Source organism: Ursus americanus, chromosome 17 (genome assembly GCF_024610735.1).
Source record: "Ursus americanus isolate L20-20 chromosome 17, mUrsAme1.1.p, whole genome shotgun sequence".
Classification (NCBI taxonomy): Eukaryota; Metazoa; Chordata; class Mammalia; order Carnivora; family Ursidae; genus Ursus; species Ursus americanus.
The window spans coordinates 51,278,471-51,306,323 of record NC_142143.1 but is presented as its reverse complement, the minus strand read 5'-3'; the positions used below and the strand labels follow the sequence as shown (position 1 = coordinate 51,306,323).

General features: G+C 32.2%; 1 protein-coding gene across 7 annotated transcripts in view; it reads left to right on the top strand.

Annotated features, from left to right (window-relative positions):
* The window catches only part of USP15 (ubiquitin specific peptidase 15), a 113,315-nt gene that overhangs the window by 71,148 nt on the left and 14,314 nt on the right, over positions 1–27,853 (top strand). For 4 of the 7 annotated variants that reach the window (XM_045789689.2, XM_045789688.2, XM_087869004.1 and 1 more), the window contains 4 exons: positions 2,947–3,091; positions 23,458–23,631; positions 25,302–25,460; positions 25,540–25,764. In XM_045789689.2, coding sequence (XP_045645645.1) covers positions 2,947–3,091; positions 23,458–23,631; positions 25,302–25,460; positions 25,540–25,764 — 703 coding nt within the window. Of the gene's footprint in view, positions 1–2,946; positions 3,092–7,370; positions 7,471–17,136; positions 17,283–22,814; positions 23,192–23,457; positions 23,632–25,301; positions 25,461–25,539; positions 25,765–27,853 lie in introns of those variants that run through there. The other 3 variants (XM_045789691.2, XM_045789692.2, XM_045789694.2) reach the window with 3 other exon arrangements.

The window sequence follows — 27,853 nt, the reverse complement described above, 5'->3', positions numbered from 1 at the left end:
AGTATTTGTTTTTGCCTCAATTATAATTTAAGTTCATTTTTAATATGCACCAATTTCTTTTTTTGTTCCCTGCATTTTTCTGTCTTGCTACATTTGCTTTGATATAACACTGCCTTTAAAAACTCTTTTTAATGTATGTATTGTCACAACTTTTGGCATTACACATCAGAGCAGATTTTTATTTTTATGTTAATTCATTTAAGGCTCTTTTATTTGAAATGGAAATGACTCCCTGTAAAAGATTAAAATATGAAAAAGAACTTGATTTTGGAAACTGCCAGAGCTAGCCAGCCATATGGCTCTTTGCAAGTTACTTGCTGAAAGCATCATTCATTAACTGCAAAATGAGCATAATTAGAGTTACAAGGATTAATTATAGATTTACAATACTTTTACAATGTCAAATATAAGTGCTAATTGAAAAGTCAATCTCAAATTTGTATAGAAGAAAAGGGCTCAATTTTACCAAAAAATACGTTACTTTTTTCAGTGTATCTTCATTTAGGGTGATAGATTTATAATACAGAATTAATGTAGTATAAGACTAAAATTCCCATTAAGATTACAGGCATACTTATTTATTTTTGCAAATAGGCACAGCCATAGAGGATAAGGACTAGCTTACCACCTTTAGGAAGAAAACAGAGGCCTAGGTTTCTATGTACTTTGTTGAAGCATTTTAAGAACTCCTGCTTTTAGTATTTTGCTTTAATACTTGATTTAGGAAGCACATAACGTGTGTTATAAGTGGCCAATCAATATAGTATTAAAATATTTTAAATTTATCAGTTTTTGTTATCATTGAGCATCTAGACTGTCTCAATCTTTGGGCAAGGCTTATATTTACTCTGTCACTTAAACTGAAATGTAGATATCCTTTAAGATTCAAATTTTAAAAGACAAAACAAAAAAAAACTGTTTTGAAAGTAAGTTTTTATTCATTTCTCAGTAAATAAAAATCCCTGTCCCAGCAAATTCCATCCTTGTTGCCGTTAAGAAGAGGAGAGCTTCCAGCATCCATTTGTGTTACTTGTGGCAGAGACAGATATCTGAATATATACTTAAGGAATGAGCATGTAAATGTGCTTTTTTCACTTGCGTGCGCGCGCGCGCGCGTGTGTGTGTGTGTGTGTGTGTGTGTGTGTGTGTGTGTGTGTGTGTCTGGCTGTCTAGGCATGAGCATGCATTTGAGCATACTTCCCTGTGTACTTGGCTCAAATTTTATTATAATTTTATATCTGGAATATGTTTGTTAATGTGGAGAATGTGTAGAAAATGCAGGCCTTATTTTTGTATGTAGAAACCTTGATTTTTAGTCCTCCTTATAGAAATAAAAGAAAAACAGAATTTAGCTTTTTGTTACATGTTCTCAAAGTTAGATTCAAGAATCCAGTAATCAATCACTGAGTGAACATATCTTGAATTGCTAATAGGTGTCTTGCATTTTAGTAGTTACTGGGAATATCAAATATGAATCATAAAGTTAGTGATCTGCCAGAACAAAAGATGCTTGAGTCTAGCTTGAGTATTTTTTGTGTGATATATATATTTATCTTTTTTTTTTTTCCCCTTTTAAGTATCAGGATGTTTTGCTTTTTTGAGTCTGGGAACTGATCTTTTTGTTTGTGTTGGGGGTATGTTCTTAAAAATGTAAAAATATTATTAGGTTAGCATTGCTTGTGTAGTTTTGGGTTGAGGTAGTTTTGTTTTACCTGTGTAGCTTGTTGAGGTGTGTGAGTGTGTATTTACTAAAGGCTTTGTTATAATTGGCAGTAGTACAGTACTCTTAAACTGTTATAATAATAAAGTGAAAGTATAGAAGCTACAATAGAAAGTATTTGAAATTATAAGTAAAAAATATTTTTTAAAAAGAATACCAGGAATAAGTTGTAGCCAATCGAGATTATCAGGGTTACTGATTTGTCATGTTTATTTGTAACACTCTTTTATTTGAATCATGATTTGCTTTTAGCATGACCTTGATTCTCATTCAGGTTTGTTCTCACGAATAAAAAAAAATGATGATTGAAAGTATGGTTTTGCATTATATCTAAAGTGTCCATTGTGAATATTTTATAAGATAACCTATTAAAAATTAAGGGAGAATCCATCCTTTTCCACAAAATTATTGTCTTTATTACATATAGAAAGAAAGAAGGACGATTTAACTTATTGACTTTTCTCCTTTCTAAAATTATTCTGATTCTCTGTTTGAAAATTATATAGCTTTTTTTAATACTAATATTTATTATGCTGTAGTCCAAATTATCCTAAGGTTATATTCATCTAGGTAAATAAACTACATTATTCTAACAAACTGGAAAAAGAAAAGGCAAATACTGGAATGTACTTGCTTCGAATCATTTCATTTTTGCAGCCCTGATCACCCCAGGCTTTTTTTCCGCATTTGAATACTAGATTTTGCTGGCCTAGCATAGAAACTATAAATAGAATCTTCAATGCATCAGACCAGTGATGTCACAGAGGTCTTGGAAATCTCTGCTCTCACCTGTAACTAAAGTACAACTCCTCCCGTTTCTACTGTTCTCATTCTATTACAGTAGCAGGATGTAAAAGGGACATAAATGAGATGATTTATTGCTGCGGGTGGTGTTTAAAATCTGAATGTTTTAAATTTGATGGAGCAATGAAGAATGGAGCAAGCTGTGGAGCTGCTCCAGCTAATCAAGGGTAGAAAGATATAATAGTGGTTTATATTGGTTGGTGTGGCATATGTATGCAGTGATTTTGTTGATTGGATGAGTATCTTAATTAAAGGGGGTTATTTAGATTTAGGTTCATGTCTTTAAAAGTACAAGTTAATTTTTTTAATAAAAAAATTTAATGACTGACTACCTATCTCAAATAGGTTTGAAGTACTCTGTTCAAATAACTATATTGTAATAATCGGCTGCATTATAAAAAATATTCTTTGTTTTCTTCCAGTGTGAAAAACTCAAATTATTGTCTCCCATCATATACTGCTTATAAGAACTATGATTATTCAGAACCTGGAAGAAACAATGAACAGCCAGGCCTCTGTGGCCTAAGTAACTTGGGAAATACGTGTTTCATGAACTCAGCTATTCAGGTAGGTCTTTCCAAAGTGAAACTCACATGTTTCATGGAAATCAACAATAGAAGAAGAGTAGAGTTTTACATATCAGAACATGAGTATTTTATGTTTTGAGAGTTTCTGTTTTCATGGAAGATTTAAACATGCATGTTTGAGTTATTCATTCTAGTGCTAGTAGAATATCATTATCATGTTCCTCAATTAGGTGGCATATGATTGATTACTACATGGTAGAAGATTAACTATCACTTTATGCAAAAATATAATTTCAAACAGAAAACCTAGGCTTTCTGAAAAGAAAAACCAAGATGACTCCTTTATATTTTCAGTAGAAGCGTCATGCTTTTTTTGGACATTGGTGGAAATGTTAGAGAATGAATCTTTTATGATCACCAGTTCTCGAACTCTAAGTTTATTTTTTATTTTTTTATTTTTATTTAAATTTATTTTTAAATCTCTTTTTTTAACCTTAATGTGAAATTAAGATTTTTTTAATGAGAAAATTTTATGAACCTCCTTTTGCATACATATTTTAACAAATCACTTTCCCTTAAAGATCTTTTTAATTTGGCGATACAATTGATCACTGCCACTTTTTTCCCTCTGTCTCTCCATGGAGCTTCCCTTTTCTTCCTGCGTTGTTTATATCCTCTTACAGCTTATTGAATATTTATGTCTTTGATCGACTTTGAAGTAATGAGATCTATATATTTTTTTAATATCACTGTCACTAACTATAAAATTAGAGATGGTTTTTCACTTCCCTATTACAAATAAAATTCTGCATTTCAAAAAGCCCAAAATAATGGTATACTATTTTTGATATTTCAGTTTTAACCTTTTGGGGGGGTCCTTTTTTGTTTTGGGGTGTTTCTCTTTTTTTTTTTTTTTTTTTTTTTTTTTTTGCAAATTCTAAAATTTTATTTTTAATTCTGTAATTTTCTGTTCTCAATTCATATTTTAATACTGACACTTATATGCCCAGGAGGCATCCTCCAAAGATAATAGATTAAATACAGAGTATGGATTAATTAAGGACATTATTACAACTCTTTTTCACTATCTGAGAATAGTATAGGACTCTTAACCATCCAAAATTTTAAATAATTCCTTTGTACATTGGCATTAATACATTTGTCTCCTAAATTAACCATTGTCTTTACAGTATTCTTGGAAAATTAGAATTTAATTGTCATAATTGTCTAGATCAGGAATTGGCGATCTTTTAGAAATGCATAGGGGATATAATTAAGTTACTTAATTTCTGATTTCTTGGTTTAGAGTTGATCCACTCAGAAAATAGCCTTTCTGCTCAAGTAGATACTGTGTAGGGTTAATAAAATCTTCCTTTAAACCTCTGATGATTAATATTGTTTATGCTTTAATGTGAATTACTTTATTCAAAATTATTTTTCTAGGATCCTAGTGTTAAATAAACAATTTTTTAAAAATTTTATCTTTATTTTTCTGGGAGAGGAGAAAAGGAACTCATCTGAGAAGAGCAAGCCAAAACATATTATTCTGACAGCTATTTAGATAACAAAGTAAAGTGTGTGGGTACTGAGCTTTCAGAGATAGGAACGGGCCAGACAAATTGTAATTTTATTTGGATATCTGTAGGATAGTTTATATTCTACCTGACCACTGAAATTCATCTTTAGTACCAACTGTGGAAAATGTTTTATATAAATGGTGGTTACATCAGTATCAAAAACTCTTCTTGTATCACCAAGTCATATTAATTTTTAGATAACTCCTATCCTTGCACCGCCAAAATTATTTTGGTTCTAGACACTTGATGAAGCTTGAGAGGTGGTTTTGTTGTTGTTGTTGTTGTTGTTGCTTTTAATCTAAAACCAATCTTGGTGCTTTCTTATAAGGATTAAGAAAATACTTTTAACAGCATAGGCATTAAAAATTTGAGACAGTCAGAAGAGAACAAGAGTTAATGTTCATGCTAATCATTCGGAAGTGGCTCTGGCTTTCATTCAAACTGAATTCCTTCTAAGGGATTATTATGTTCTAGTTTCCTACTCCTTTGATACAGTCTTATTTAGTGTTTTGTTTCCAGATGGTTAACTATAATTTCTTAAAAATGAGTATTAAAATTAAATCTAATCACTTATGTTGAGCTAGATTTGGCATTTGTTGAACTTTCTTGTTTGTGTTTAAGGTATCAGAAACTTCATTCTATTAGTTATTGCCTCACTTCAGAACAGTTTTATTACAATAAATTTGTAAATCTAATGCTGACCTTCTCTTAATACATATTGCCTTCACATGTTCCATTTCATTTGAAATTAGAGCCATGAGGGTGAGGTTTGTTAGCCATAAAGTAAGAAAAATTTTAGATGAAAACATCAGGGGTTTTTAAATTTTAAGCAGTGGATATTATCTCATGTCTATGTCTTGGCTGTAAACTATACTTTTGCTAAAATAAAAATCTCCAATCACTTTGGGCAAGAGAAAAAAAAATGAGTTTTTATTTTTGCTACTTTTGACTTTTAATTCAAATCCACGATTAGAAAAGCTAATACTTCAGTTTTATTTTCTTAAAGCTTCTATGATTTTTGATTGATTTAGATGTTCACTCTGAAGCTGAAAACTCACCATTAAAGGGAATACAAAATGATGTCTGTAGCCTTTTTCCCTGTTTCATGAACATGCATGTAAGTTGTTAGGTCCACAGATGAAAGGTGTTAAAGATAACTAATAGAGTAGATTTTTTAAAATAACTTTTTTAGATAGTTTCCTCAATTATCCTTTTTTTTCAAGTTTCCTTGTAACTTCTGTAAGATTGAAGACAATTCATGAACTTCAGAAAATATTTCTACTGATAATTTGAATTTCAGTGTAATTTCTTGTATTCAATAATCCTAACAAAAAATACAGAGACATTTTGGTACCTTAGGCAGTATGATTATTTATATATCTAAAAAAAAATATGTGTAGAAAGCATACCTACTTCTTGTACGTGAGAATCGATTATGCTTATTAACCCATCAGTAGCCTTGAGGTAATGAAATCTTTTGATTGCTTATGGTTAAAAACTAAGTGGCACCAATTGGAGTGTGATTTTAATATTAGTGTTATTTAATTTAACTGTATTTGTATTAAGATTTTCTCTGATGTAATGGTATGAATATTAAATTTTTTTATGAGAACCGTATAGTTTTAATTTGTTAAGTTAATATTTATTGAATTTGAAACATATGAGCTACTTTTGGACATAGATCCTGACCTCATGAAGATTATAGTCTAGATACTGTGATTTTCACACTTTTTGCCTTTTAGTATGAGAATCTTTTTTTTTTAATTATTACTATGAAAAGTTTAATTTTATCCTCAATATTTAAACAGATGTAGTGAAGTTGCTTTGGTTGGGTAAAGGGTGTAGAGTCCCATCTGATTTCTCTTATTTTCCTTAATGGCCCCAGAAGCATTCTCATGGGATCCCAGGACTCTAAGGAACAGTCTAAAAACTATAATATCAGAAGAAAAATGAACGCATTAAAAATTAATAATACAGATTAGGAGCACAGGTTATGGGGTTGTACTGCCTGAATTGAAAACATGTCTCTCTTATTTATCTGTGTTACCCTATATAAGTTATTTCCACAATTCATTTTTCTCATCAGGTGAGGAAAATAATAGGAGCGGTATCTTAGGAATTTCATGGGGATTAAATGAGTTGAAGAATATAAATCTCTTAGAGTAGTGACTAGCACATCATAAATGAATAGAGGTTAGGTTGATGTTTTGTCTTGTTTTGTTTTGATTCAATTCAAGGAACTAAGCAGAATAACCGGAAAAAGTCTACTTTTGGGTACCCCCCCGTATTTGTTCTCCTTTCCTACAAGTCTCATTTCACTTGGCTTGAACCTAGTGAATGAAGAAAGAATTAATTGTATTTTTAATTATTATTCACTTAGTATTATTGCAATAATGGTATTTATCATCACCATTTTTGAACTGTGGTAGTTTAAGACTCCCTAGGCAAACTAGTAGGCAAGGAATATAATAATGTAGAACTGTTGGTACATATTCAGTGTTCAAAGAATCAAAATTCATGATTTCAGGTTATCCTTGGCCTCAGCCTCATGAGTAGTTATGATTGCAGGCATACACCACCATGTCCCAGTGGTACAAATAAGTTAACAAAAGAGTTTTCTAATGCCCTAAATCTTTGAGAGAATGTCTAATTTTAAAATTTTGCATTATTGGAGGTATTTTTAATTAGCAGCAGTTGAGTAGATTCAGGAGCACTCCAACCCTTGTCTTTTTCATTGTCAAGGCCTAGGAGGCTCATGATTGGCTTCCTGGAAGAAGCAACTCTGCAGATGGATTTGAAGCAGGGGAGTGATATGGTCTTTTCCACTGGAAAGCAGCATGGCGTAAGATGGTTGTTTTCAAACTCTTTACTTGGAAGTAATAGGGCTTCTTACTCTAGGAAGTCATTGAAAAAAAATTACAGTAGTCAAGAATCTGTTCATTATTCCTGTCATACAGTGTAAAATCAGTTGGGATTCCAAGCATTTTAAAGTCAACTTTTTTTAATGGTCTGTTGGATTAAGGAAAAGTCTATTCAGTAAATTCAGAAGACTGTTAAATAGAAAGCTTAAAGCTTTTTTTAAAAACTTGAGAATGAGTAATACTACACAGAAATAACATTTTTTAAGAAACTGGATTCTTATTTTATTGTAAAACAGTGGAAAAGTCATTACTGAAGCTATTATTTCTGTGTTGTAGTACTTTATAGCTTTGCATATGATTAGATATAATGCTGTTCTGCTGTCACCCTGAGACATTCTTTCTGCATTTATTGGAACACCAATTCTTAGAAGTCCAGATTAACATGAAGCTTTCTAATTTTATTCAAATTAACCAAATTTATAGTTAATAAATGAAAATCGTTTTCATCAAAAAAATAATCGTTTAACCTGAGACATAAGAATTTTGAAAAATAGTTTAGGATCTTGAAGAAAATGACTACGTCTGATAAACTGAGAATATAGCTAAAAATTCAAGTACTCCTTCCTATGGCAGACTTTTTAAAAATTATAAATGACATACAGTAGTATATTAGTTTTGTGTATACCACATAGTGATTTGATATTTTTATACATTACAAAATGATAACCATGATAGATGTAGTCACCATCTGTCACTGTGTGGTTATTACAAAATTATTAACCATATTCCCTATACTGTATTCGACACTAATCCAGGAAATTAAGCTCACTTATTTGAGTTCCTATATTATGTGCCAAAAATTACATGGCACTGTCATCAAAAATGTGTTTAATCGTCTATCAAATGACAACTCAGTTGGGTCTTCTTTCCATTTTGATAAAAGTAAAGAAGTGGAAACGACCTTACTTGTATTAGAACCGTTCACTTTCTCAACACAGATACCAATATTTTTACTTTTCCCTTTGTTTGAACTAGGGTAAGAAAGAAGTATTCCTTCTTTTAGAAAGAGAAAGGGTGCTGGGAAAGGAGAACCTGAATTCCCGGGCATATTATTTTGGGGAAGAGTATATATAGCATAGTTCTCTAAGAATATAGTTTTCATAACTGGGGGAGAAATGGTATCTCTAAAAGCATGACTTGCACCTGTGTAACTTAGCTAATTGTGATTTCTTGTCATGAAAACATGCCTTTCTTAACATCAGATAGTGAAGGGAATAATCTTATTCGTTCTTCACATTTTCTGAATTAATATCCAAATATCTCTAGGATTAATGCCTCTATTTCTGAATTAGTATAGACTTAAATGTTTTATCTGCCCCTAAGTTTGTAATAGGGAATGACATGAGTATAGATTAGAGGAAAAATACAGGGATTATTTCAAGGAGTTGTAAATAATTACACCTGATTCTAATACAGAATTGTTTTTACATTACTCTTGCAGATCAACACAATTTTACATATACTCACTAGATAGGATTACTTATGGTGATTACACCTTAAGACAGCAGTTAACATAATCAGACTGAAGTATCTTGTATCAATTTTTTTCAAGATTTTTTAAATTTTATTTTTAAGTAATCTCTACACCCAACATGGATCTCGAACTCACAGCCCCGAAATCAAGAGTCACATGCTTCACCAGCTGAGCCCCTTTTGTATTGATTTTAATAATTGTTGAAAGGATATTTATTTGTAATTAAAGGAAATGTAATGTCAGTCTGTAATTTATAATAACTACAAAATTTGCTCTCCTCCAAAAAAAATAAAACGTGGTTCCAAATTTACTTCTGTCACCCAGAAATCAAAGTTTATTTTCTTGATGTCAAAATGCTTTCTAAGATCTAAGATTTATTAAATACACACTAATATCATTCAATACTTTATAATTAGAAGATTCTAAAATGTTTCAGGCTAATCTAAATTATAAATTGCCATTACTGAATAGTGTCACTAGAAATTTAGGATATTGGACTGATAAAGCATTAAAAAAAGGAAAAGGCATGCTGAATCCTTCTGAAGGGTTTGTTTTGTTGTCAATTTGGCTATTTTTTTAAATGTATACATTTAAATTCTGGTCAACTGAGACTGTGCCGTATTTATTACTAAAAAGTCCCTAACCTATTGGACCTTTTTTCTTTTAATGTCATTTATCTTGAAATCACTTTTCTATTTTAGTTCGTGAGTAGAAATAGTTTGTGATTATGCTTATTGCTCATGAACAACTTCATTAATGTTGTCACTTTGCAAATAATTGCTTAGTTCAGTATTCTTTTAATACTATATTTATGGAAACCAGTTGCTAAGTATTATCAACCAATCCTTACAGTGATTTGTAAACTATGCTATACTGGGTAGGGAGAGGGTCAGTGAGTTGATACTGAAAACCATTGCTAAATTAATAATAATATTTAAAATAAATTACTAATTCTCATAAACTCATATTAAAAAATTAACAGCCCAGTAACAAACCTGCAGCCTCTGAGAACAATAGTACCCTTCTTGCATAGTGCAGGTTTTTCATATCATTGTCACTTTCTTAATTTCCTCTTCACAGAGGTCTGTCACTTAAGGCATAAGGTATCCTTATTTCACTGATGGGAAAATTGAGGCAAGGAAAATTTATGTGACTTGTCATTCACTAGGACAAGTTAATAAATGAATTAAAACTGAGTTATTATTCAGAACATTCTAAGATGATTCATCTTTCAAAATTATACTAATCAACTTGCAAGAAATGCATAAAAATGTTTTATTGTGGGTCAAATACACTTAATAAAATTTACTATTTTAATCATTTTTAAGTGTACAGTTCAGTGGCATTAAGTATATGCAGGTTGTACAATCATTAACAGTGTTTTTATGTTTATGTCGAGTATATGGCCCCCTTAATACAAGATGCTCCCATGAAGTAGTATAACTGTTGTACAGATCAAAACAGTTTCCTAGGAGGTTATATACACATTTATTTGATAGTAAAAGTGTTCAAAACATTTTAAGAACGCCTTTTGGAATTACGTTCCTTTTTTCTTAATGTCACCGGTAGGTATTTCTCTTGCTTTGATGATGAAGTTGATTTTCAAAAATCTGAAGTTATTCAGAGCGTTGTCCTCAGAATATTATAGGCGGTCAAGCTGGGTAATTTTTTTTTAATCAAATATGCTTATGAAGTCATCCATTTATTTACTCATTCCATAGTTATTGAGGGCCTACTGAGTTCCTTTCACTCTCACAGGCACTAATTATACATACCATTGTGAACAAAACACTTAACTGTTTCCGTGGAGTGTAGTAGAGAAGATAAACATTAAATAAATCATGATTTATGATAAGCATCATGAAGAAAAATGGGGTGCTCTGAGTAAATAACAAGAACTTGGAGAGTATCTACTTTATATTGGGTGTCATACTGTCCAGAAGTAACATTTGAGCTATGACCAAAGAATGGGTATGAGTTAGGCAGGTGAGAGTTGAAGTTAGATGGAGCAACAACATGTGCAGTGCCTCTAGGACAGGCAAGTTTGAGGAACCAAAATGTGAGTAACCCATGGAATATTTGAAGGGGAGTGGTATAAAATCAGTCAGAACCTTGCCTACTCTATATAACAGTAGTAACTGCCCTCCCCACATTCCATACATGAATCATGACCACCTCACATGCTTCTCTATATATTTGGGTTTTTTTGTCTGCCTTCGCCTACTCCAAACACACACACAGACGCATGCTCACACACTCACTCTATGAGCTCAAGGCCTCTGTTTTAGTCACTGCTATAGCCCCAATTATCTGTCTGCCCCCCCACCTCTCTCTCTCATACATGCTCTGTGAGCGTAGGGCTTTGTTTCAGTCACTGCTCTAGCCTTATTACCTAGAACAGTGTTTGATGTGTAAAAGGCACTCAAAGTAATGAAAAATGAGGGAATTCACGTTTGTAGTTCTGGCTAGTGCATCATAGTTATAACAATTTAATGAAATTGGAGTGATGGTAGGAGGGGCACAGTAGCAGGAGTAGATTTGGGATAGGGAGAAGAATATGAGTGGATTTTAGGCATGTTCAGTTTGTGACGCCCATGAAACATCCAAGTTAGATACGTCATAGGCATATGGATATTCTGATATGGAATACAAACCAGAGGCTTAGGTTAGTAACAGAAATATGGCTGCTTGTAGATGATATTTAAAATCAGGGATGATTGCATCTAAATGAGGGCATGTCCCATGACTAAGCCTTACAGTACAACATTTAAGTGGAGGAAAGACACTACTGTTGGAATGGGAGAAAAGAAGATTGTTTGCAAGTAGTTTTCTAGATTTTGTGATGACTTCCATTATCCTAAAAATATGAGACCAGGTTATTTGCTAAGAAAGAGTAAGATTGCTTGGCAGTACTGAGATCTCATTTGAGGCTGAAGATCATCAATTCAGAATGGTGGAAGTGTATTTACTTGAAATTTTCTCTAGCAGTGTTCAGCTACATGGTGTATAGAATAGATGACTGGGTTCATATAGTAAGTAATTGGGTTCATCTAGGGTTGGAGAGAGAAAAGAGCAAAGGAATTAAGAGCTACTAAATTAATTTTCTTGTTTTTATTGGGCTAATTTATTTAGCTAATCCAACAAACCACCATTGAGTCTCTACTGTGTGCCAAGCATTGTTCCAGCCATTAGTAATAGAGTTGAAAAAGTGCCCATACTCTAGAAGTTCATGGTGTAGTGAATGAAAAAAGACATATAAATAAATATGATACAGTATGTGATAGGATAGAAAACATGATCAGCCAAATGTTGCGGAAGCTAAGAAAAGAGCCCTTGGGAAATAAGTGAGGCTTCACCAAGGAGGTGACTTCTGAGTCCGGCCTTGATTTTGTTTGGTAGAGTACATTATTCATAATGACTTATGTTTTGTTCATTTGGTCATAAAAATAGCAATGAATTACCAAAGGTACAAACATAGCATCGTAGCTCATACTTGTTCCATATTTTTCCACCACAGAAATCCCTACATTAGAAATCTGTTTTACTGTAGCAAAAAACACATTGTTTATACATAAATTAAACACACATTGGCACCCCTTGTATGCTGGATATTGATGCTTTTTCATATGTGTGCCAGCTCTAAAGAGAAGTACCTAAAATATTTTGAGCAATGACAATATCAAGAGAATAAACATATAGCCTCCTAAAGTAATTACATCAAAGATGAGGTTGATTTGAATTTGAAGGGTTTACTGGAAATCACAGCTTTGTAACCATGTCATGTATAATTAAAAATTAAAACTGTGTCGCCTTCATTTAGAGAGATTTTGCTTTGAATATAAACTGAATCATTGACGCACATATGTTAATATACATACACATGTATATATTCATTATGTATATATGAATGAATATATATATTCTACAGATTTGTTATAAAATGAATGATTCTTCAATAATTGTCCAAGGCCATTCTAAGTATTAAATACTTTGACGGAAGAAGTTTTCAGTAACTGTGTTTAAAAGAAATTACAAATTTTTACCAAAATGTTACTAATTGTTTATAAGGAATTTCTGAATAGTAAGATATAACATATTTTAAGATTCCTCTTATACTCACTGAATACCATACCTAAAGTGTCTCTCTCATCATGATTATACCACCATCTTCCTGGGGAACTCTACTGTCTTCCCTGAGACTTGTTCCATTAATCATCGTGTCATTGTTATAGACTTTTAACTCTACCTCTTCACTGTGTTTTTTTAAGCATATATACATGGTCAAGTCTTTTTTTCTTTAATGGGGGGGGGGTGGAGATGGAGTGAGGAGTACTCTTAACCTTGAAAATTGAAAATAATGGTTGGTGCTTTCTCCCTACTTTTTCATCTTCCATTCAGTAGTCCTCTGCATCATAGCAATAGTAGTTACAAGCATGGATTTTGGAACCTGACTGCTTGGATTCAAATCTGAGTTCTGCTACTTGGTTGTATGATCTTGGATAAGAAACTTCTTAGTTTCTTCATCTGTTAGGTGAAGATAAATTGCTTAAGAAGTGCTTGGTACCTAGAACGTAATATGTAAATATCAACTTTTTATACCACCCCATAGAAGTTGCCTTTGATAGGCTCATTCTTGACCTTCTGTTTGCAGGGTTCTTTGTAGCCTCTTTACCTTTGAGAAGTTGACATGCACTTTAACTGACAAATCCCAAACCTATCTCAACCATAATTTTCCCTCCTGAGTTTCCCTCCAGTATGTAACTATTAGGTGGACATTTCTGCCTAGATAATAACACACTTAAACTAAATGTGTCTACTAAGACCAAACATATTCCCCCAAGAAACCTGATCCTTTTGTCTCTTATACTCCCTTATAGTTGTAACTATCCACCCACTAACCCAAGTCAAAAACTTGAGACTTACTACCTCTCAAATCCTGTTCATTCCACTACCGCTTAATGTCACTTATATCCATCTTCTCTTCTGTCAGTACACTATTTCAGTACTTGAGCATCTTTTATGTGAAGATATATTGAAATATATCTCTAACTCATATCTTTGTTCCTTTATTTCTCCTCTTCCACTCCATTTAGTACACTGATTTCAAAGTCATTGTTTTAAAATGAAAATATAATTGTGTTATCTCTTTGCTTAAAACTTGCTTCCTGTCACCTTAAGGATAAAACCCGAATGGGACCCTACCTACCTCTTTGGCCAAAACTAGAGCTTCTTGGAATTTGTTAAGTTTCAAACTTTTTTGTGTATACTGTTTTCTCTTCCCTGGTTGCTTTTCCCACACCTCCACCTCTCCCACCTTTCCTCTCTTTCTTCTGGATAAATACCTATGACATAGTGAGAATCATGAAAGTAGAGACTGTGTTTGGTTTTCTTTTATATCCCCAATGTTTAGTATAACGCCAGATAATAATACATTAGAACAGTGTTGCTCACGGCGTGTCTATGGATGAGACAGCCTGGTCAGCAATAAAATAAGCATAGAAATTAAGCATAAGTGATCTAAAATTTTTCTAGGTATTTGTCAGGGTAATTTTGTATCTACTGAATATCATAATAAAAACATGGGGCTTTTTTGTATGTCATTTTTTATTTCATTTTTCTAGTGGTTCATTTTTATTGTATTTTATGAAAGTATCAGTCTGTGATGATTTGGAAATTAAAAAAAAAAAATTAGTTCTTTCACACAAATGGTCAGAGAAAAACTGCATTAGAAAATATACCCGAAATGTTTAGAACTTGACCTGTAACATATTAATGATATTTCTGAAACTGTCTAAACTCCAAAAGAGCACATTAATTTTAAAAAGAATTACAGCACATATTATCTATCTTTACTTCTTGCAGCTGAAGAGTCAGAAATCTACCAATATATATAAAGTCTGAGAAATACTACAGCTTTATGTTCCAGCAGGGTAACCAATCTGATAGCTCTTGGACTGAGCTGCCATGTTAATCACAGCTTGGCAGAGAAACCCCCACTACCATGCAAATAGTTTCTTGAATGATTTCATGGTGAATGATAGGAAAAAAGCCTTTTAGAACATTTTTATACTTCTAGAGACTCTTGAAATAATGATCTTTTCTTAATAAATATTTGTCGAGTGATTAGATAAATTTAAAGTTCTTTTTGGTTATGAAAATAATCAGAAACCTTCATAGTTCATGCTATTACGTGGTATTTAAACTTCTGTTTCAACTTACCTGAAGTATTTATTGTCAGTTATGGGCCTAATGTAGTGAAATGATGCAGAGAAGTATATGACATGGTGTGGGGTCCCTCAAAGAATGTAAAAAATCAGTTAAACTTCTTAGAAATTTTCTGCTATCCTTTCCTCTATGCCTTCACAGGAAAACTAAAAGATCAATGAATCACACAATTTGTAATATTCATTTATTAAAAAATGTTTCTTTACTGAATATTATGTGCAAGGTACTGAACCACACATAAAATTTTAAAGAACCATTGTTTTTTCTTAAATCCTTTGTCTTGCGTGAGTAAAATAGTGGCATTCATTTCATTGTGAGCCATTTTTGTATTATAAAGGGGATAGAATAGATACAATACTAAATATTAAAATTGAATTCATACACTTTAGTTCTTTAAAATATAACTTACATTAAAGTTTATTAATGTTATTAGAACCATTTGTTTTTAGCTTGCTTCCTATAAACTGAATATTAAGCTTAAAATCACTCATTAAGTAGCCTGTTAGTTAAAAAAAAAAAAAATTAGACAATTGCTGTTATAGTCCAGTTGTTTGAAAACCTTACATACACCTGTGTGAAAGTTATAGTATTATTGTTGGTGTAATCATTATCACAGAAGCTTTCAAATTTATTTATATTGCAAGTGGATCTTCTAATTTCTACTTGTAGCATTTAATATGAAAATTAATGGTCTTTACATAATCATGGCTTTTTTTAACGTTGTAAGATTTATTCACTGCCAGTAACAGGGTAGTCTTTTTGAGAAACTTAGAATTCTCCTCCCTCAATCCTATAGATGAGAGAGAGAAATACAAGCATATTTCTTTGCTAGCTAACACAGTGTTTCCCATTAGTTCTCATACTTCCCAGAGCTTTCATAATTCTTCATCGAATTTAAATAGTATGTGAAGAAATTTCATAGAATTTGAAGGAAAGGGTAACAGCAGGAACTTAAGTGAAATTTAATTTTATTTAGGTCTTTAACATAGTGGCCAGATTAATGACATATATTAAAATGTTGAAACAATATCCTTGTCCAGTTCAAAACTGCTGCCTTTGAAACTATTTTATGTAAAATTCCAATATTTTAAGTTAAGTGTATGCCAGTGCTTTCTTCTCTGACTAATTGGAAGGGGGGAAAATAGTTCAAAGTTTTTTTAAAAATAAATGAATTAAAGTTATATCCACTTACATTTTACTTACCTGATTTTTTAAAGAAAGCTTGAAAAGAGATTGGAAATGAAAAGCAAAATAAAGCAATTATATTTGCTCTCCCAAAATACATGGAGAAGCTTTAGAGTTGATCTCTCAAGTGTAATGAGATTTGCCTTTCTTAGGGAAAAAAGTAACAGAAAATAAAATACCAAGTGTCTTAAAAATATCTCATTTTTAAAATTTACTTGATGAAGGGTCAGGCTTATACTTATACTTTTTCATTGTAAAAGTCCACATCACACCTTCCTTTCTCATACACTATCTTTTACAGAACTAGAGCCAGTATCCCAGTATTAACAGAACTCTTCAGAATTATACACTATCTTTTGAGAATGTTTATACTGTTGTCATGACAAAGTGAAAAACAATAGCATGGCAAATCTGAAAATTCCTATTCCATCTAATCTTAAAATCCAGGGAAAAAAATATTGGGTTATTCTAAGGTTACTTTAACCATGGATTACTTCAGGTTTTATTTTTAAATCATAAGAAAATAAAATGGTTTCCTCATTTTAGATTGGGTTTTTATTTTTAGTATTGGTTAGTTTGAAGGTTTAGCTACTTTTTTTAAAGAGTTGTGAGTGGCATTACATTTTGATCAGTTACAGAATGAGTTACACAACTCAAAGCTTTAGGTAATCAAAAATTAAGTTTGTTTTCTTTCCTGTTCTAGTTACCGGTTTACTAAAATAGTGAGCATACATGATCACTTGAAAATTGGGCTTCTGGAGCACCTGAACAGAAAGGGAGTGGTTCATATTCAGCATTACAAAAGACAACTTTCTCTTTTTGAAGGGGATTACTTTGGCTATTTTCCAGGTACTGGGGAAATTCCAGATTCATTGCAAGTTATTGGGATGGCTATTAATTATTCATTTCCTAAAATATGTTGATTACAGACTTGAGATTTGGTTATACAGTAGAACTTTGTTGCACTTCATTAGTTTAAAAAATGATGTAGAAATTTATAGTGAAATACCAAATTCAGACTCTTACATGAGTAACATATTTTTTCAGAGAACTCTAGAAACATCACTCTTACTGATCACAACATATTTAATGGTAGAACTTTTTAAAAATAATGTAAGAGCAATAGGATTTGTACATGTATGTATAAGGAAAATGTGCAGAGCATTATAGCTTTTCCAACTAGTTAAATAATGAAAGAAAATCATAACCTCACATAACAGTACAATTTTAGATGTATGGAAATTTATAACTAGAGAATTTTTCACAGAGAATCATGGCTTTATAAAATAGTTGAATGGTATCTGCATTCTTTTTTAAAAATAGTTCTTGATGGTAGCAGTGGTTGAAGTTCTATATACTTTGAACCATATAGCAGAATGTCCACTCGATTAGACATTTGATTATTTAGAAGAATTCTCTTTAGAATTTTTATGTCTCGTTCTAGGTTGAAGATTTGGGGAAGAGTCTTTATAAAAATCTTATTTCCAAATATTTTTCCTTTACGTATCTTTTACTTATATGGATTTATCTTGATGGTCTGGGGCATTCACAATAGCTGTTTTCCTTTATCAGGAAAGCCTTCCTAGGCATTATTTGACTTTTATTTTTGAACTTACAGAACTTTCAGATAGTTTATAGTTCTATAACAGGGTGCAATTCAGATCTCTTTAGGGTTTTCCTACTGCTCTCAATTTCTCTAAGGACTCCTTCCTGTCTTTCTGCCATATAAGCATTCGTTCAACACACCTTTATTAAGGTATGTGTCAGGCATTGTGCTATAGACCCTGAGGTACAAAAGTGAACTAGACATGAACACTGGTCTCAAGATAAGTGCAGTATAAGTGAGTTCAAGGTATAGAGTTAGCTCAGAGGAAGGAATATTATTCTTCCTTGAGGTGCCGAGGAGCTTGTGATGTTTGTAAAAGATGCTGAGATGAGTGTTAAAGAATGAGTAGGAATTTCTGACAGGGGAAGAATATTCTAAGAAAGGGTGGAGGAGTACATGCTAAGGTTCAATCTTAATACATTAAACTAAAGGCTAACTTTGTCTTAAGACTCCTAATTCAAATTCACATTCAAGAATATTCTTTATTATTTGGAGTTTCCATTTTAAATGCATATGTAAGCACAGCACAAGTAGAGAACCATAGAGCCACTTTCAAGAACAGATATTTAGCAGTCACGTCTGCTCACAAAATGATTGGCTTGCACATACCCAGGCATTCTCATTCCTCATGGACCAACAGTTTTTCATACTTGCTTATAATCCTGAACCTTCCAGTTAACCAACTGGTCATTTTATGATGAAGGCTATCAAACTAATGAATGCCAAAACTAACATACTAAATATGAAATTTAGTTTTTTAATCCTTAGCTCTTCAATTGCTCTCATCAATTTTGCACATAAATTATTAACTTGCCTAGGAATCATAAAAAATATTTAACATAGCAATATTTAGCCTAGTTAGCAAGTGCATTTTTGCTTGTTCATTATTGTAAGTTTTTACTTTCTTTTACATTAAGAACTGAAACTACTGGTACAGAATCCTTTTCTTCATTCTGATTATTGCTTTACTTTTAACATGGTATTTGACAAAATTCTACCCGATTTAGGAACAACTGTAGGCACCATTATGATATAAACAAAATGTGCCTTAAGATACGTGTCTTATGATCAGTCACATTACCTCATATTTGGACTTCATTTTTTTGGTGATGAGTTGTAAGAGGTAGTTCTTGAAATACTGAAGTGTTGGTATTTGTCAATGGCAGGGAGTTGAAATATGAACTAACAAAGGTGAAGCTCAAAATGGCACGTGACTGGTAGAATGTCACAAAACTCATAAATAGCCACAAAAATAACATACAAATACTGTTTATGTAATCCCTTTTGTTTTTATGATAGATTTATATCTATGTTCTGAGATTTTACTAGGAAAAACCATGTATGTTAATAAAGGTTGAGTTTTGTTCTGTTTTACAGTTTTAAGAATCATTGAGAATGAGAAATACATCCACATAGGCACATTACACATGTTGTGTGATTTTAGGTCCATATTATGTCACTCAGTGGTAAAGTATCCTACAGGCTGAAAAGGAAATTCCTTATGTCTACATATGTAGGGCTTGTAATATATATATGTCATAAGAAAGGAATTGTTTTGGGACAGTCCCAGTCAGATAGAAAAGTGATACTTGTTATAGTAGAGGAATCTTTGAGAGAGATGCTTCAGAACTATGGTTATGGTTGTTTTTATTATAGAACCAGCCAAAATATTTATTCTTTAAAACATTGTATTTAGTGGCAACCAGTCCAAGTGTCCAGTTTTCTTGTAGTTGTCAAAGATGTTCATGTTTCTAAGATAGCCTCATGTTAAAAGGTAGAATGAGTTGCATATATTATAACTCAGACTGCATTATGACTAATTTTAAGAAATGACCTTCTGCCACAGTGATGGCATTGAATACTGATAACACTTGAGGCATGGAAATATTTTAGTTGCTTGACCAGTACTCTAATTATATCTTGAAATTTGTACTAAAAATTATAAGAGAACTTTTATTATTTTAAGTGGTCTTTATACTATTTCAAGAATAATATATTATTTTCAAGGTGAGGGAGAAACGGTATTTTCAATATGAGAAAGAAAAGTCTGACATCATTGTCAGTTTTTAAACTATTGTGATACGTGCATTAATAGAACACTTAAGCTGTCTATTGAATTTCTGTGTTTATATGTGTTTGTATAAATTTTTTAAAAACACAGCTTGTGAGTTTCTTAAAACATTATGTTCTGGTGTACACCTGAAACTAATGTAACATTGTGTGTTTACTTACATTTTTAAAAAATTGTGTTTAACAAATAGAATGCTTTTTTTGGGCCATTTAAGACTTAATGGTTTAAATTTAAATATAAGGGTTGTCTCAAAATATATTGGTTATGCTATCTTGACAAGTAACACAAGCACTTATCATTAAAACTATTTGTGTTTTTTTGTTATTTAGTTTGTAATGTTGAATTATGGTCAACTTCAGAATGGCATGTGTCACTTTGAAAATAATCACTGGTCTCTGTGTCAGACTTAAAAAAATCCAGGCAGAGACCTACTATAAAGCAGGTAGTGGATTGAGTGAAAGTTAAACAAAAGCATGGGAAGGTTGGTTTTCTTTTTTTAAGTTGTTTATTTAAGTAATCTCTACACCCAATGTGGGGATCAAATTTATGACTCTGAGATTAAGAGTTGCACAAAAGCATGGAAAAGTTTTTAATAGGTACTGTCCTTCTTTGGCTTAGTATTCAGGTAAAAGTGCTTGAAGAAACTTTTGAGATTATTCATTACCAGCTAATATATTTTGCCCCCTTTAGTAATAATTCATTCGAGAAAAATTTAAGTACTCTGTGCCAAACATTGAAGGAAAAGAGTAAAAAAACCAAGAGGATAAAAACATTTGCTAATATAGGCAAGAACATGTTTTTTTAATGGTGCATTTACTGTACACATGCTGAGTGCTAGAGATATACATATAATTGATGTTATGGTTCCTGCTCTCATGAAAGTTTCAGTCCATTTAGCAAGACAGACAAACTAAAAATTAAAGTTACACTATATTATAAAAGAAGTATTGTAATAAAAGTGAGCATTATGCAATATGGAAACATACAGGAGGAAATACTATAAGGAAATCTAGGAATACTTCCTAAACAAGATACCTGAATCTTGGTGGTTTAGTAAAAGTTAGTTGGACAAAGAAGGTATATTTCACATAGATGGAGTGATATTGCAAATTTACAGAGTGAGAGATTGCATGGAGGTCAAGGAACCACAAGTAATTAAATGAGGCTAGGATGGAGTCAGATAAAGGTATTAGCAAAACATAGGCTACATAGGTAACAAAAGACAGACTTTCCAAAAATTTGAGATTTTAATCTGAAATGGGTATTAAAGGATTTATAGCAAGGAAGTGACATGATTAGATATAAATTTTAGAAAGATCACTATGGATGCTACTGGAAAGCTACAGAATTTTCAGTTATATTTGGAAGCTCTTTGCAAGATAAGGATATATGTAAACACTTAAGTGAAAAAGTTCAAAAATTATTTGTGTTTGTACAACTTGGTTCTTAGTTTGGTAAAACCATAAATTAGGTTCTTTGTATAATGTTGTTACAGACAGTAGTGGAATATCATATTCTTAGTATAACCCTGAACAAATACAAGAAATTGAAAAAAACAAAACAAGGATTTGAAAACTAATTGTTGGAAATGCTGTCTGACTGCCTCCCCTTTGCCTCTTTGACTAAATAGTGTTGATCCTATTTGTACTAAATCAAATGATACTACTAAGTGATGGCATTTAGTGTAGCCATGATATATTCTGGGTTACCTGACCCTACCTCTAATGTTGGGTTTATAACTAAAAGAACATATAATGCAAAAGGAAAAGAGAGTGATTTCAAAAGGTGTGTACAATTATGAAAGTTTGAGGTTTAAAAGGAGTTCAGATGTAGGAAAGTATCCTTTCCCAAATTGCCTCCTACACTGTAACCTACCTCTGTCTTCCTCTTACTGACATAAAATTTGTTACTGCTGAAGATGGCTTGTAAGTTATGCTAAGGTCTATATAGTCTACCCCAAACATTTTTAACTCTTTTTATATTGCTTTCGTTGCCTAAGAATTATAAATTCCATGATTTTATAAATAGTTCTCCCTTTTTGCCTAATGATAGGGGCCAGATTACCAATTTGAGCTGTATTATTTTTATTCCATTGAAAATATCAAAATAGATATTATAGTTACTTGAGTAAAGATAAATTAATTCATATTTGAAACCACAAAATAGAATTTCATAATTTATTTCAAAAAATCAAAAATGCCTAATTTTGAATTTTTAGCCAAACAGTGCATGGTATATAGACATAGTTTATGGTTCCCAAGTAATTTGCATGAACCGAGCAGGCTGAACTTTTCATAGCTACCAAGACTTTAATCCCAGGCTGTTAATCCAAATGAGTGGTAAGCAAGCTTTGAAAAACCTTGATTTCCATTAATGTAAATCCGAGCTCTCATAAGAATGGGTTTCAATTCCTTTATATGGAAGCAACTACCTTCACTTAAGTACTTTGCCACTTGACTCCCAAGACAAATGTCTTCCTGCAGCAAAAGAAAGTGACCTATATGACCATATGTCTCAGTCATTAATATTCTATTTGGTGATTCTAGACATCTAATTGATAAATTAATAATGGGTTTATAATTAAATTGTATGGTCTTATCAACTTAAAAGTATTCATCTTGAGATAAAATATTATGGAAAAACTATACTTCTGCCGTCTATTTTATTTTAAATCCCAAATTAGTTAATTCTAAATGAAAAAAGTGATGGAGAATTAACTTATTCATAGTTTTAATCTTGCCATAAAGGAAAATTGGATTGTTATGGTAATGAAGAACTTGATGGTGTAAGAATGCACTTAGCCAGAGTTCACATAACAGAAGTTGGCTCAGCTAATCTGTTCTGTCTCTTCTAAAAATGGTTGACCAAATGGAAAACGTAAAGGCTGCTCTTTCATGATAAGGAATTGACAATGGAAGAAGTAAATACCTCTTTAAAGTTAATTTCTTGCTTGCACTCTATCTCAGTTTTTTACCTACTCAGGCTAATTTGCAGGTGCCTGGGATGAGTAGACAATCCATAATTTCTACCAATCAAGTAAAAGAAGGAAAGAAAACTCTGAGCTTCTCTCCCAGTTAACAGGTAGTTTGCTGTGGTTAAAATTAATGCAGATTTTACAGCAACAAATATTAGCATTTTCATTTATTCTAAGTAATTGATTTGAAATTTGGGAAATGAATAGTTGAGTGCATCATTTGAGTGTTTATTTGACTAGTTACTTATAGTTCAAGAGGCCATCATTTAAATTTTTCTCTGTACATTATGGCAAGTCAGTTTGTTTCTCTCTTCATTTTAACATGTTTAATGTGTGGTTACTTTTACTTGAAAATGTGTTTTATTCTTTGCAGTGTTTGAGCAACACACCTCCACTTACTGAGTATTTCCTCAATGATAAGTATCAAGAAGAACTGAATTTTGACAATCCCTTAGGAATGAGAGGCGAAATAGCTAAATCTTACGCTGAATTGATCAAACAAATGTGGTCTGGAAAATTTAGCTATGTCACGCCAAGAGCCTTTAAGGTTAGTATAGTGAGTACATTTTCAGTAAGGGCTATATCATCCCCAAAAGGACAAAAATAGGTTCTTTGGGGAAGGAGTGAAAAAATCATAGCTGTTAAATTGATTTGTGGCCCTCCATAGGGACCCAACACAAATAGACACACAGTATGTCTGTACTGTTAAATTTCCTGGGTGGGGGATGGGACAGATGATTACTTAAAAATGTTCAAAAAGGTTCTGGGGGATGGGGAGAGAAATAAATTGGAAAACACTGTTATGGTACAAAATGACAGACAGCAGAGCATATGCAGGTTGCTTTAAAATACAGTACATATCTGAGAAACCTACATAAATTTTTATTACAAATGTAAAGACTAAATTTGGGCATGTCATTGAAGTCGAAGAACTCAGTTTATTTTGAGAGTCATTGTAAGTTTGAAAAATTATTGAAATTAAACCTAGTCTGCAAAATCAGCACTACATATTAATTAAATATCTTCAGTATAATCCTTTAACTTAAGTTTATTCTTATTTGTGAAATGGTTACCTCTTAGAACCAATAAAACCTCAAGTATAGTTTGTCATTCAAATAAGAATTGAGCTGAAATTTAGTTTTTTTTTGTTTTTTTTTTTTTTTTTTTTAAAGATTTTATTTATTTATTCAACAGAGATAGAGACAGCCAGCGAGAGAGGGAACACAAGCAGGGGGAGTGGGAGAGGAAGAAGCAGGCTCACAGCAGAGGAGCCTGATGCGGGGCTCGATCCCATAACGCCGGGATCACGCCCTGAGCCGAAGGCAGACGCTTAACCGCTGTGCCACCCAGGCGCCCCTGAAATTTAGTTTTATATAGTTAAAAAGTTTTCCTATTTTTTAAAAGATTTTTATTTGAGAGAAAGAACAGGGGGATAAAGTTTTCGTATTTATTACAGGTGAGTTCTGTTTTGAAGAGAATAAGCAATTTTCAGCTATTTTTTGACACAAACAACTTAAATGATACTCATATAGGACATCTAGGCAACATTTTATTAACTATATACTAGTTCTTAAAAAAAAAAAACACTACTACATTTATCTTCTTTAACTTTCTAAGCTTTGGACAAGCTAGTTTAGACAAACTATTTCTCAACCCTTACCCATGATTCCAATTAGTTTTGTTTTTACCTAGTTACTGTCTTAAAATTATGTGTAAACAGGCTCTTCGTATCTGACTTTTTCTTTCACATTTTTCAGTTTGATCAAAAAAAATACTTAGGACTACAAATAGGAGAATTATATATGAACGCAAACATTCCTGTTGTATCTGAGATTTATCCTCTTTTTTACACACAGAAACTAAATGAGAGCCTTGTAATTTTTTCTAGTGACCCAGACATATTATTGAATTTTAGTAGTCTTTAGAATATCCAATTTTGTACAAAACTTTACCATATTTTCTCATTCTTTCCTCAGGTCTTTTCTGTATTACAGATTAGTTTTTTTATTTTAGATATGTAATTATATGTACTTATGTATATGTAATTATCATATCTGTAAATGACTGCAAAAGTACCACAAGTTAATTTGGGGGCTACAAATAAATGTTAGCAGTCAGTAAATTCACAAAATATGAAATCTGTGAATAAGGAGAATCAATTTTTTTTTAATCAGTCTTGTCCCTATAACTGATTTTGTAGTTTTGCTTTTCTTACAGACACAAGTAGGACGTTTTGCACCTCAGTTCTCTGGATATCAGCAGCAGGACTGTCAAGAGCTATTAGCTTTCCTATTAGATGGATTACATGAGGATTTGAATAGAATTAGGAAAAAACCATATATACAATTAAAAGATGCGGATGGAAGGCCAGATAAGGTAAATTTAATGATATTATTGTCACCACTGGTACAATAATGTGGTATCTCCGTGTAATATGTGTCTGTTTTTCTTACAGATAGTTGCTGAAGAAGCCTGGGAAAACCATTTAAAAAGAAATGATTCTATCATAGTAGATATATTTCACGGGCTTTTCAAATCAACTTTAGTTTGTCCTGAATGTGCTAAGATTTCTGTAACATTTGATCCTTTTTGTTACTTAACACTTCCATTGCCCATGAAAAAGGAACGCACCTTGGAAGTATACTTAGTTAGAATGGATCCACTTACCAAACCTATGCAGGTAAGTCATGATTATTTTCTTTGCATTTGTTACTTATATAAAAACTTAGTGTTGAGACCTTGTGTCTCAAGCACAATTCAATAATAAGTTTATTTGTGTAAGAGATTTTATAAGCTAAATACTTTGGAAATTAGTACAACTTTTTAGAGTATTGAAAAGTTGAGGGATGTGTAAAGTATCATTATTTGTAAAAAAAAATTCTCAAAGTCTTTTACTTATGAAAGAAAAATGAGAGGTTCAATTTTACAATGTTAGGATAAATATGAGCTTAACAGATTAATAACATTTTTCCTATTTTCCAACTTGAACTTTAATGTTAATTATAATTTTTTTCTAGTGGCTGTTGGAAGTAAAACTAATACCATACATTTTGATTCATGATTTGATAATGGTATACTTAAATACCTATAATTTTTAGGCATTTAAGAACTTGGAAGAGAAATAGAAATTTAGTTCAGCTATAAATACTTGCTTCAGTAATGTTTTAAGCAAAGCACTCTATTTTCAACCTTCATTTATCGATTAATCCTTTTCTGACGTTTGAACCACTCTAACAAAAGTAGTTCTTCCTCTTCTACCTTCAGTTCAGTTCTATTATCGCACTTATAAATTTTATTATGACCTTTGATTTACTTATCTTCTCTCCACTAGACCATGAGTTCTTTGAGGATAGGGACTTTGTAAATCTTTGTATTTCCAACCCCCATGACTTGCAGTACTACTAATGCAGAAATATTCAAAAATTATATTCACTGAAATATGTGTTAGGCGCCTCATGAGAGTGTGAAGCTCTGTTTGGCAAACAGAGCAGATGTGGTTCCTGCTGTAGAGGACTGTTTACTGAAGATCTTTAGTTTAGAGTTCCAGACAGATAGTGCAGTTTCTTAGAGCATAGTAGTTACAATAGTCTGCTCAGGATGCTGCAACAAAATGCCATAAACTTAGTGGCTTTAAACAACGGAAATTTATTTTCTCACAATTCTGGAGGCTGGAAGTCTTCAGATCAACAGTACCAGCATGGTTGGTATCTAGTGCAGACTCTCTTCCTGATTTATAGACAACCTTGTCCTCACTGTGTTTAGAGAGAGAGCAGAGAGAGAGCACCTGTATGCACATAAGCTCTCTGGCATCTCCTTATAAGGGCACTAATCCCATCATGAGGACCTCACCTTTTGATCTCATCTAAACCACCCAAAATCCCCCTCTCCAAATACTGTCACATAGGTGGTTAGGGCTTCAACACATAAATTTTAAAGGGACACAATTCAGCCAATAGCAGTATCATGAGATCTGTATGAAAGGTCTGCTTTTGAACAAAGTTATAATCTTACCATTAATTTAGTGTAAGTGTTTGGGTTTACTGTCAACAAGCATATAAATGGAGTGTTCATAATAAAAGTATAATCCTTTCATTCAAAGTAAAATCTAGTAAAGACTAGTCATGCACTTAGTAGTGCAAATTTTCCCTGTTTCTTCTGCTACTTCTTTATATGTTTCCCTCATGAACTCATTGAACCCGATGCCCTCATGTCAGTATTTCATTCAGTAGTACTAAGAATATTGAACAGGGCAAGGAAAGGTGTGCTTTTATTTTTGGCCGCAGGAATATATGTTCACATTTCTATGATCACACCCTTTAATAAGCATAGAATTGTTAATTCTTTTCAGTAGAGGGAAACCATAGCAATGCTAAACTACATATACATAGTCTTACCTCTCTAGTATGTAAGCTTGTAAATATATGCCAGTGAGTGTAATGGAATGAGAGAGAAGCATAAAACAATAAGTAAAAATTTATTGCAACAAAAAAATAAATACACTTTTTCTACAGTACATTTGTTAAAGACAGTACTCTCCCATGCTAGTAATATAGAGTAATCTTTATTACATAGGGACAGATTGCATTCAAATTTCACATTAGCCTATAAGGCATGTATTGAATGTTCTCCCATAATTTGGGTTTTAAATTGTTTTTCCAGCAATATGAATTTCATTAGTATACCTCTTTTCTCAGTTGGTGACCAAAACTACAAATTTGTGGAGATTGGAGCCATGGTCAGTACAGAGGAATTGGGCATTTTTTTTCTAC